At 38.6% G+C, this 12,051-nt stretch overlaps 1 protein-coding gene across 1 annotated transcript; it reads right to left on the reverse strand.

The window, feature by feature from the left end:
• Nucleotides 1-1,631: 1,631 nt before the first annotated feature.
• Nucleotides 1,632-12,015, reverse strand: slc17a9b (solute carrier family 17 member 9b). Its single transcript, XM_055046462.1, has 13 exons — nucleotides 11,609-12,015; nucleotides 10,231-10,428; nucleotides 8,171-8,310; nucleotides 7,227-7,326; nucleotides 6,825-6,955; nucleotides 6,499-6,595; nucleotides 5,159-5,255; nucleotides 4,843-4,930; nucleotides 4,724-4,758; nucleotides 4,085-4,200; nucleotides 3,283-3,338; nucleotides 3,153-3,182; nucleotides 1,632-2,645 (listed from the first exon to the last, which is right to left on the reverse strand). Exons 1-13 carry the CDS (start codon nucleotides 11,740-11,742, stop codon nucleotides 2,467-2,469), a joined length of 1,401 nt encoding a protein of 466 aa, XP_054902437.1. The 5' UTR covers nucleotides 11,743-12,015; the 3' UTR covers nucleotides 1,632-2,466.
• Nucleotides 12,016-12,051: the final 36 nt, after the last annotated feature.

The following is a 12,051-nucleotide window of genomic DNA, read 5'->3' on the forward strand; positions in this document are numbered from 1 at the left end:
GGCCACTCATCATGATTATGTCTTCTTTTACTACGCCATTTTCTGTCTGAGTGACTGACCAACCCCACCTTTTTTTTTTTTTTTTTTTGTATATATATATTTTTTACAAACTGTACATCAAACCCTAAATTTACTTCACCACCCCACTGACTTCTAAATGACTTGTTACTTTCATTCACCTGTGACCCCCCCACTATTCCCCTCTTTGGTTTCCACTGCCACGCGGCAGCCCCACAAGCCACCCGTCGCCATGGTTACCCAAGCCGTTGGGTCCCATGAGGAAGGAGTAGGTTCGGTTGACTAGCGTCTGGCCATTCACACGTGGGCAGTGCCAGCTAGCCAACATGGCACACAGCATCCTGCCATATGGTGCCACCGCATACGTCCCGCTGGCCCGCACTCGGGATTTGGGCGTGTAGTGAGCTGCTAGTGTGAACATGACGGGCCCTGCACCAGAACCTGTTCAGCAGCTGATCCGGATTCAATTCTGGACAGAAACAAGCAACTTTCAGGTGCTTGACGCACAAAATAGTACGTTTTTTTTTTTTAATCACAGAAGTTGCAGCACATGGTCCTTGACGCAGGAGATATTTGAATCATTTCTGCAAACTGTAGGGTATTCTTAAAACTTATGAAGCATCACTTTTTTTAAGGGCTTCATTCTAGGAATTTGCAGATAGGTAACATGGACTTGTCATTGCTTGCACTATGCTGCCTCTCTGTGGAGCGACACAGAAAATACACACAGATAAAACAAGAATGAAACGACCAAAAATACTGGAAACTCTTTTATGCCAACAAACTGCATTTTTATCCAAAACTAAAAACATTTTTAAACAGAATATTTTGTTTGAACATATTTCTTATCTTAAATTGACTTTGTTTTTAGGACAGCATGTGAATACATCGCTTAAAAAATTTATAATTTCTTGAAAGCTGTCAACTGACAAAGACATAAAACATGAAGTATAACTTTACATAATCCACATCTAAACAGGCAGGAGGAAATATTTGCTCCACCTGGCTAAAAGCAGGAAAACAAATCAAATTACTCTGCATGGTACTGTCATTTCAGTAAATTAACTTTTTAAATGGAAATCATGAGCGAAGGCATGGTTGAGCAGACATTGAGAGTAAGTGTACTTTTTGCAATATGTATATACATGCAACATCATCAATGTTTTTAACGCCTCTGTGATTAGTAGACACATGTAGGACAGAAAAAGCAAGAGGACCAATGATGAAAAATGAACTTTTTTTTCACTTTGAGAAAATATTATAAAACTTAAGGATTTTCTTTCAATTGCTCACAAATCAAGAGTCAAAAGAAAAGCTGCATGTGGCCTGACTTAAACAATGGATAAAAAGAATAATGTTCACAGCTTACAAATGGATTAGAGCCAAAAGGCTCACAAAAATAAATACATCTCTTCAGAAGGCCTGAACTACTGTCTAAGACTGCATTACAATTCCCATGGCTTTTGGCAAGTAATATACAAACAAGTTAGGATTAACACATACACACACACAATCAGGTCTCATCTTTTCCATTTGTCCTTTCAGATTTTTTACCTGGACTCCACATAAATTTCTCTTCAAAGAAAAAAACATATTTCCATATAAAAATGAAATTGGTCAAAAATAATTTAATGAGACATTTTATTAGATGCTATAACATAGAAAAAAATAATAATTTACTATTAACCTTTGGTCTCACAAATTGCATTATTGTATTTAATACATCTATCAGAGAGAAAGCACTTAGCTAAAGCTAAGCCCTAAAGCTTTCTGACCCCCATTGAAAACTGATAGGTCTGTAACTGCAAACACAAGGTCCGCTGAAGGTAAATTGGACACAACATTAAGGGTGTCCGCCAGAGTCATTAGCAGGCGCTTAATGAGATGTCACTCGGATATTTATCTCAGTGATAAGTTGATTGGGCTTACGAGTAAAATGCTCCAGGTAGAAGAGTTTGGACTCTCCTGGGGTCACCTACAAGGTAAGAAGCTGTCCAGCTTTGTCTGTTACAGCTAGAGAGCACCTCAAGCTAATAGCGCCACCACTGAGTTCCCTCTGCAGTACCCAGCACTTAGCGACAGCTTTCACAAACAATCTCTGCAGCTTTTCCACTTCCGTTGTGGGCTGTAATACATTGCAAATGTAAACAGTTTCCTCTCAAATATTTAACCACTTCACCAGCTGAAACCTGGATGTAGTGCAAGTATACTCTCTTCCATTTTCTCTGAACGGACAGAGCTCCCCTCCTTCTGAATCCCACCTAGAGTTTCTCAGTAACAATGCTCTGCAGTAGCCTTCCAGTAAATGCAGAGCTAAACAACCATTTCTTCCATCTCAACTGTGCAAGATGCCGCTCATCATCTATTGGATAATAATCCAATGTGGATAATCTGCCTATAGATTAACCACAGTAACATTTTCGCAGACACACTCGTTCCATCAACGATTTAGATGTGGATGCTATGGTGGCGGACCCTGCTGGAGTCGATATCGACTCTGCGAGCCTCGGCAAATGCCAGGAAGGTGAAGAGGCCCATCAGGTTGACTGTGGTGATGAGGGCAAACATTGATGCCCACGAGCCTGTGGCCTCAATGAGATACCCCGAGAAGTACACCATCAGGACTCCTGCACAGAATGAGAACAGTTACCATTCTGTCAGCTAAAAAGTCTGGCGTGAGTCCAAATTCAAGTCAGACGTTTTGTGTTTCTATTAGTACATTTTTAAAACTGCACCCATCTCCATATACTTTACAACCATGCACTACTTTGTGTGCAAAATTGTAAAATCTCAACAGAATACACTGAATGAATGTTTGTAACATGACAAAATGTGGGAAAGTCCAAGGGATACACATATTTTTATGAGGCTCTCTACATGAAGAAAAATGTCACAGGACTATTTGTCTTTACAAACCCCGTGCTGTCATTCTCTGCTGACTGTTTTATTCACTGGCTTTAATATGCTCTCTTGATGAAATATGCATGCATCATGGGAGCCAGTAAACCTGACAGCCACACATCATCGCAAACTTTGAATTTAGTAAAAGGGAACCAGTTATCATTTATGGAGTTTCAGCTTCTGCTGTTTAAATATTTATCATAAAGAGATTTCTTAACTAAAGAGAAACTCACCTGAGAATGCCCCACATGTATTCATGATTCCTGTAGAGGTGGACATGACTATTAACATTTATACTAAAAAAACAACATTAATATTTAGTCTTAAAACTCTTTTCATTAAAACTCTGAATGTTTTACTCACCAAATAGAGCTCCGGCACAAGAAGGAGCGAGATCTTGAACATTTAAGGAAACCCCGCTGTAACAGAAATGTTTTGTTTTTAACATCAGTGCAAGAAACTTAAAAAAATCCTTTGACTTTGCCAATGAGAGGAGATAATTATGATTCAATCTTCCAAGTACACAGTCAAAAAAGGGAAGAAGGTGTAAAATGTTTGAGTATTATTAATGTGTATTCAGAGAACTAATGTTAAATGACAACATTTTTCAGTTTCAGGTAAACAGCTTTGAAACTTGCTATACTTTTTCCTTGCTTTCCTCCGAATCAGCAGAAAAATTATCTAGTACTATCCAGCTTGCTTCAGGAAAAACATATTTTTTCACATACAGGCTTTAGAGTTCTACAACATACCCTCCTGCTCACACGTCGTGTCAGAGAACAGCAAACTCACACTAGTCACTCAAAGGTGTTTTAATCTGCATGCAATAATAAGCTCAACATGAATAATTCATATAATTTTTGATACACAAATAACAACACTAAAACAACAGCCTGATTAGATAAGGTTAGAAATTCTCATTGCCTGTTTCAGCAGGTAGGTAGATTTTGCACTAACGTTTAGATAGTTTGTTTTAAAAATTAAAATTAAAATATAACCGATGAACTAAAGAGCTTGAAATAACATTTAAAACTGCATGCCAAACAGGAGCCAAGAACTGACAAAACTGTCTTGTGGTGGTATAAGAGGAAATAAATTAAATATTCAAAGTCCAAAAACACAAGGCAGAGTGACAGGTATTGCGGGATAATGTGTGAGCCAGTACCTGTGACTGAACGTAGTGAGACCCATGGTGGCCGACACAAAAGCTACAGCCCAGGAGAACGTGGTATTACCACAGAGCAGGACCGTGAACACGCTGGACACACCCATCGAGAAAAACTAACAAGAGGAAGAGACAAAAATAAATTTAAAAAAACAGTTTGCTACATGCAAGGACACTATTAAGAAGAAAAAGGAATTCAACTAATAAAACTCTCACTTAACACACAGGTAGACTAAGAGTCTGCAACTCATTTAATCTGAACAGCCAATTTGCTTATAGCCTATAGAAATTGTTCAGAGCTATTTTGGCATGTTACAGTAACAGATGTGTCTGACATATTTCCAAAAAGATTAGAAAAAAATACCTTCTCTTGAGTTCCCTACTGGATAGAAATTAAACAATAAACCACAAAGGCCTGTTTCTGTTTTTCTCACCTTTGCTGATACGTATTAATATTAATTCCTAGTTCTTTTCTGGCACAAAAATTCAAAACACGTCAGCCACCGAGCAGAAAAAAATTCAGTTTCATATATATGTTATATAATATATATTTTATGTAATCCAGCGATCTACTGCAGGAGGGATAGAGAGCCTTTGGCTGCAGAAGAAGATTAAGAAGACAAATTCATAATATTGTACCTGCATTAACTTCCTTACTGAGGCGGTGTCGAAACCTGAAGAGATAAAGACAGGAATAAGTACCTCCTATTTCAAAAACAACTAATATTCTTGTGATATGCATTCCTCAGGTTGTGTACCTTGACAAATAAGATGGTCAGATAGACAGCCACTAAACAGAGATGATGGTATGGCCACCAGCCAAGGAATGACATTGAACACCCAACCCTGCAGATACATTACACATTCAAGCTTAACAAGTGCATGACAGAATTTTTGTCTGCTGGATACATAAATAAATACGAAACTGAACAAAAAGAAAAGCCATTGCACTATAACTCCATAAATACAACTTGATATTTGCAGCTGTTGCATCTGTGTTACTCAAATTCATTTTGCACTGAAATAAAGGTCAGGGGTCAGACTGGAAGAAGAATGAGGGGATGATGTTGTTACCTTGGCATCAGGGAAGGTGTCCTTGAAGAAGGTTGGCAGCCAGGATAGAAGGGTGAAGAAAGTGCTTGCTGTGCAAAGGTGCGTTACTATCACAGCACTAATTAAGGGGAGAAAAAGACAGAAATACAGGAGCTTAGTTCTAGTTTTTTTGAAATACTGTTCAGCAATCTTTACAGGTACAACTAACTTAACAGAAGTTTATGAATGTGGCCTTGTTTTAAGCTATTCCTCGATACACAACGCAACGTGTCAAGACAGAAAAGTAGGTTAAAGTCAACCAACAGTAGACCATTGTTTCAGGATCACACCCAGTGAATTCTCATGTATTCCTCTTCAGGTAATAATGAGTATACATGCAAATAAAACCAAACAGTTATCTGTCAGTGAAAAAAGATATCAGTTGGATTAAAAGTTGCATTTATGTGCTGATTGACAGGACATACAGTAAGAAATAATTTGATTTCAGAATAAAAACATAAACACTTTTAAAAAACATATTTATATTTTAAAATCAATGTCAAAAGGAACAGGCAGTCCATTATCACCAACAACCTAAGACTTTTGTCTTTAATAGTTATTTTTATCCCCTTGGAAAATGTTAGATATTTCCCTAATATCTCATCAGTGCCCATGTGGTTTGGTGCCAAAATACATTTCTGACATTTTAGAACCATATGAAGCAGCTCAAGACTCTGAGAACATCAGGTAATCGCCTCCTGCTGGTGTCCAGAGTCAGAACGATACACAGCAAGGCTGTACTTCAGTGTTATTCTCCTAAAATCTGGGATGTGTCTTCCTGAAAAATCAAGCACCAGATACTCCCCAGAAAACATTCTGCATTATGTGCTACCTCAGTGTAGAAATGTCTGTCTGGAAAACTAGACAAACGCAAACGGTTGAACGCTTTAAAATGTGTCTGAAGGAAGCTATTAACCATGACTGACTTTCTCCAGCACCCAGCATCACAGTCTCTTGGAAACAATGCTATTGCCCTCGAATTAGGCGCTCTGGGAGGAAGGACATTCCAAACCTTTAATGTCTCAACTTTTTCTACTGACATGGAAGCCTGTCAATAGAAGGCTTCTATCAACTTAATTTGAAAAAAATGTCACAACTTGGGTTGATATCCTTTGCAATTACATAAAACCCACAATAAATTGTGGTTTTAGCTTTTTGTGGTTTTAGCATTGAGGCTGGACCTTGTTGTTACTTTCAAGCTTGATCTATAATCTGCTACATGACTTCTTGATGCAAACTTTGGAAGTTAGCATAGCTACAGAATACAGAACACAATTGCATTTCTGTTCTTTGAAGACACACGGACTGTAGTGTTGTCTTACCAGACTGCAGGTTGCTTGAGGAGACGTGCCCAATGCCTTTTATTAAGTTTCGACTGGGTCCCACCATTACCTAGGGACTCAAGTGTAATTATAGGACCTGCACACACACACGAGCAGGGACAATTTCATACATTTCAATTATACATAAAAAAGGTACATGATAAAAGTATAAAACTACAGCGGTGATGCTTCTGATCAATCAATCAATCAATCAAATTTTATTTGTATAGCACATTTCAGCAGCAAGGCATTTCAAAGTGCTTTACATAATAAACACAAAAAGGCAAAGTCATGCAATATTCTGATGCAACTCAAGCTTCTCTTACCTTCTCCTTTAAGCAAGTATTTCCACATGCAATAGGCCCAGAGGACGGACAGGAGACCAGACACATAAAAAACACTCTCCCAGCCATACAGGTCCAGCATGAGAGAACCAACACCTCCAATCACAAGCGTGCTTAAAAAAGAGACGGAAAGGGAACAAAGTCAAACAAAAACTTCCGTGTAACTTGATGTCCATGCACAGCACGACCAAAGCTGACACAGTCACAGGGTGTATACATCTGGATGTGAATCTATCAGATAAGTTTCTCCACACACCAAATGGCTCTTAAAACAGCTTTTCAGTTCACAACAACCTGGTTTATTCTTTTCAGGAAGGTGTTTTTCCAAGGAAATACTGATGGCTTTACAACCAATTTTTCTTCAGTGCCAAACATTTGACTCACCCCAGGTAGGAGCCACTCCCCACAGTGCTCATGAGGAAGCCTCGCTCACTCTCAACCACCTTCTGTGAGCACAGGCTTGCCAGCGAAGGGTAATGAACTCCTAAAGTCAATACACAGACAAAAAGAAATGGGAAGAAGGATTCTCTTTTAGAAAAGCCACAAAAAACAACTTAGCCGAAACAAAAAGCTTGAGCTTAACACTGCTTAAGGTGTCTATTACTACATTTGATTTCTATTACATTTTATAGCAATATTGTGTTGTCAAATATCTAAATAAACTCTTAATGCTACACTGGGCAGAGGAAACATACTGCAATTTATTGCTTCCACAGTCCTGTATGTTGCTTCATGATTATTCAAAAAACATAACAGTCACTTCCCTTTAGCTGAAGTCAGATGTTTGCATACAATATATAAAATAACACATTCATTTTTCTTCACTGTGTAAAATTAAATTAAACTACATTTTTTTCTGTTTTAGGATATTTAGAATGACTAAGTCTAGTAGTAATTCTAGTCTAGTACTGGACTAGACTAGAAAAAAATATTATCAACATACTACTGATCCTGCTAATAATCTACAAAAGTTTCTTTTTAAGCAATGATAAGCAATACTAAGTACATAAAACAGGAAACATTTAGTTTGATTTAACATCAGACAGCAGGAAAAAAAGGTTATCTGCCTTCCTATACAGCATGGGAAAATATCTGGCTTAACTGTAGTAAAAAATACAAATACAAAGCATTAGGATGTGAATAAAACTCTTCTCAAAAAGACCTGTGTTTTTCTGCTATGATTACACTTAAAATTGCCAAAGGGTTTCAAACTTTATCAAGTCATGTCTGTGTTATCATGACAGAAACAAGTCCTCTCATGGTCTGGATCTTTAACCACGCTGACTAGTTCTGGAGCGATGAGTCATCTTGCACTGCTTCAGTCTCACCTTGTAACAGGCCCATGAGGAAGCGGGCCAGTGTCATGGAGAAGATTGGCTGGGAGCAAAGGTGGGCGAGGATCGGAGTGAAAGCTGTCATGGACCCCCAGGCTGCTGCTGACAGCAGGAGGACCTTCTCACCTCCAACACTAGACAGACACGAAGAGAACGAGATAAAGACATATATATAGAAAGAGTTGTTTATTTGTGATTTCAAACTCTTGAAAATGGCATAACCTGCAACACCACATTTTTTGTCAATGAATGTGCGTGAGACGGCATGTTCTTTAGGGACTGGAATTTAAAAATATCTGTGACTGACCCAGAATTTTACATGTCTCCAAACATGGCTTGTTCTATCTTGTAATACATGTGTTATGTTTCAACAGAAAGATCATATTAAAAATATTAATTTTCTGACCTTTTAATACATTTTGGTAACAAGTAATTGGGACATGAGGTTTTTCTGGTTCAACAGTAAGCAAAGATGATTCATCGTGTTGCATACATTGCTATGTTGACATACATGGCAATATATGTTAACGTATTTAACATTTTAATTTAATACACTTTAATTATGTTTTTTAAAGTGCTAAATAATATATTTTAAATCTTAAATATATTATTTCTACCACAACTTGTGTCAGAGAAAGACAGAGTAAAATTTGAAAACTCCTAATGAGAAGTTGAACAGAGTGCAGTAAAATTGAGCTTTTAAGCTGTTTGTCAAGGAAAATGTTCAAAGTGAAACTATGGTCAGCCCTTTTGAAATCTTTAAATCAAGGTAAGCATTCACCTTCTACAGTTAAGAAGCAAGCAAAATACAAAGAAAAACAAAATTCTCCAATAGCCTTAATAATAAAGATGGTACAAAAAAGGGATTGGACTTGGAAACAAAATATGATGAAATGACATAATACAAGACTGTCGCAACAGTGGATCAATGATTAAGACATACACTGTAATTTTTGGATTCTTACACCTTACACATGCCATCTCTGGGTGCTCCTGTTTCATAATGACCCTGTTTGCAATTCCCTAACGTGATAATGTAGAATCTAATACAGTGCATTATCTCCCAGGCTAAGTAAACACTGCTGCACTTGTTTGCATCACTGCTACAGAGTGGTTGACCACAGTCTGCAAAGTTTCACAATACTCCAAAGACCAGCAGAAAGCCGAAAAGAGTCAAAGTTTTACCTCTAAAGATGTATGTACATAAGAAGAATAAGTGTATAATTTAATCATTTCTAAAGAAGATTAGAAGTCGGCCCTCTAGTTTTTCCTGAGCAATGACTATATTTATGCTGCCACAGGCTCACTGGTTGCTGGAAAGGATATCCTAACCACTCTTCCTCACTCTGCTATTTTCTCCATGTTTGCCATTATTCAATACTTTAAGGATGAATATTGCTTTCTCTGCACAGAAAGGAAACCTGGCTCAATCCTTTATTATTTAGCCGTGTATCCTTCTTAATCAGAACCATTGTTGACAAAAAAAAAACAACTTTCAGAATTATTGTAACTGCCTCCGTCACCATTGATCTGTATTTAGTTTAATCTAATCTCTAGACAGCCTTTGCTGTATATTTTTTCTGACTTTGTTTTTCTTTGGAGTACTTCTTGCTTAATGATTCCTTCTTTTGTGGTGGCTTTTCCCAGGAAGATGGCATGGAGCGCTTCCATTAACTATGCATACTGTCTCTCATTTACTGTCCTTAAGGATAGTAAATGACTGTCCTTGCTCAGGGATTGTGTGTCTTATTTATTTCCTTCCTGTACTCTAAACCCATTGCAAGTAGCGGCAAATGTAGGCTCATACTTTGTCTGCCAGAGGTTTCTTAATTTTCAAAACAAAGTGGTTATTTTCCCACTGTTAATTCAATTCTACTCAGTTTATTTACTTCACAACACATTATCTAAAAGCACTTTTAAAAAGAATTAGACTCCATCCTATCATACATGTATTTCAGCTATTATTTATTAAACAATGTAAAGTCCTGTTTATTATTCAAATAGGTTAAAACTATTTCTTATGTAAGGAAAACCCAGCAGAAATCCGCACTTACCGGTCACTGACGTAACCGCCAAACACCTGGGTGAAGCAGTATCCCCAGAAGAAGCTGCCTAGCACCATGCCGGACTCTCTCTTGGTCCAGTTGAACTTCTCCGCCATGCTAACGGCACAGATGGGCATCGCCACACGGGCGCAGTACAGAAGACATGTCCCCAACAGCAGCACCACTGTCCATATCCTCGCCACTGGTCTGTGAAAAATGGAGGACGCAGACTAAATTGAATGGACTCTAAAAGAAATACTGGGACTTAAAAATAATTAGTAGGAGATGTATTATCAGAGACAGGGAGTTTGTGAAGGCCCTTCTAGAGAACCAAAAGGGGATGAAGTGATTTAAAGAGAACTTGGTCACACATCCTAAAAGTAGAAAACCATAGAAACTTTCATCTCAGTAAATCACTGTATCATTGAGATGCTAGCCAAGCACTGCTGGAATATGAAACCGGCATTTTCATATAGCTTGTCAGCAGAGGGAAGCACAAAGTGCTCTAAGATGTCTTCTTAGACAGCTTTGCTGACTTCCGTCCTGATAAAACACAGTTTACCAACACTAGCAGATGAAATGGCTCCCTAATTATAGCTGACTGTGGAAACGTCACACTGGATCCAAACAACTTTGATTTTATGCCTCTGAGACTTTAATTTCCAAGTGAGCTGCCAAATTTGCTTTCCTCTGAGAAGAGGGTTGAGCAACAGTTCAGTACTCTTTTGCTTTCCTAACCACAGGTAGAATGCTTCTGATTTCACCTTTGGTTGAGGAGTGGCTTGGCGCAATGAATGCAACAGTTGCAAACCCACGTCCTGAACAAGTTTGTGTGTGATGCCTGTTGAACAACGGATTCCGGTTGCATTCCACCCCTTGTAACTCATCCAAAAACTATGAAATCGGCTCTGTTTCTTATTTCTGCCATTCCTGTTTTAGTGGCACCTGCTCCTAACATACTTTTTCCTTCCACTCAACTTTCTCATTATATGACTCGATATAGCATTCTCTTATTCAGCAATAAGCTTTTATGCTTCACCCTCCTTTTGAAGGCTGTCTGCTGAAAATAAATGAGAAATAAACACTTGAAATGAAACACTCTGAATAATGGCTTTTTATAATATCTAAGTTTCACTCAATGTGATTTTGACAACTGAAAGAAATATATATTTTCATTTTAATCTAAATATAAAAACACTAACAGATTACGGAGACGGGCGAAGAAAAAAAAAAAGGACTATGTTGTCTTTCAAGTATCGACGCTGACTCGGATTAGAAGTGACTGCTCCCTCACGGGAACCCCAGCACCCTGCTGAGTTGCTATGTGCTGACGTCAAGCCCCTCGCCACACTTGAATCAATGTCTCTGCAAGTGTTGGAAACGTTACCTCGGCCAGTTGGAGTGCGCCTCGGGCCGCTTCTTGTGACATCCAGGTGCTCCGATCTTGTCAGGCGGGACGTTCTCCTTGTGACAGACCAAATCCGGACTAGAGCTCTTGCCATGTTTTTGAATAACTGCCATTCAACGCGAGGTGACGGCAGACTCCCGTCAAAGGCTCCCGCTGTTCACTTTCACCCTATTTTCGATATGTCAGTGAGGGGGGAAAACAAGAAAAAAAAAACGTGTAGAGGTGGAAGGAGGGGGTGGTAGTAATGACGCGGTCACATTCACAAGCTTTCGATGTTTGAGTCTATTACCAAGTCGCGGAACTAAAAGCTAGAGGAGGGAGTGTGTTGCTCCTGATGCCCTGGGAGGAATAATCCACGTGTCACTTTTTCTCTTCAGCCTCCTCCTCCTGCTGCTGCTCCAGCCTGTGAGGCTCGCAGATCT

This window comes from Poeciliopsis prolifica, unplaced genomic scaffold (assembly GCF_027474105.1).
Source record: "Poeciliopsis prolifica strain line A6 unplaced genomic scaffold, Auburn_PproV2 SCAFFOLD023, whole genome shotgun sequence".
Taxonomy (NCBI): Eukaryota; Metazoa; Chordata; class Actinopteri; order Cyprinodontiformes; family Poeciliidae; genus Poeciliopsis; species Poeciliopsis prolifica.

Coding starts and splice junctions, on each gene's coding strand:
- slc17a9b (XM_055046462.1), bottom strand. CDS start 11,742: ATGGCAGTTATTCAAAAACATGGCAAGAGCTCTAGTCCGGATTTGGTC. Junction 6,956..7,226: donor GGGAGTGGCTCCTACCTGGG/GTGAGTCAAATG, acceptor CTCTTTTTTAAG/CACGCTTGTGATTGGAGGTG. Junction 3,339..4,084: donor CTCACTACGTTCAGTCACAG/GTACTGGCTCAC, acceptor TTTCTGTTACAG/CGGGGTTTCCTTAAATGTTC.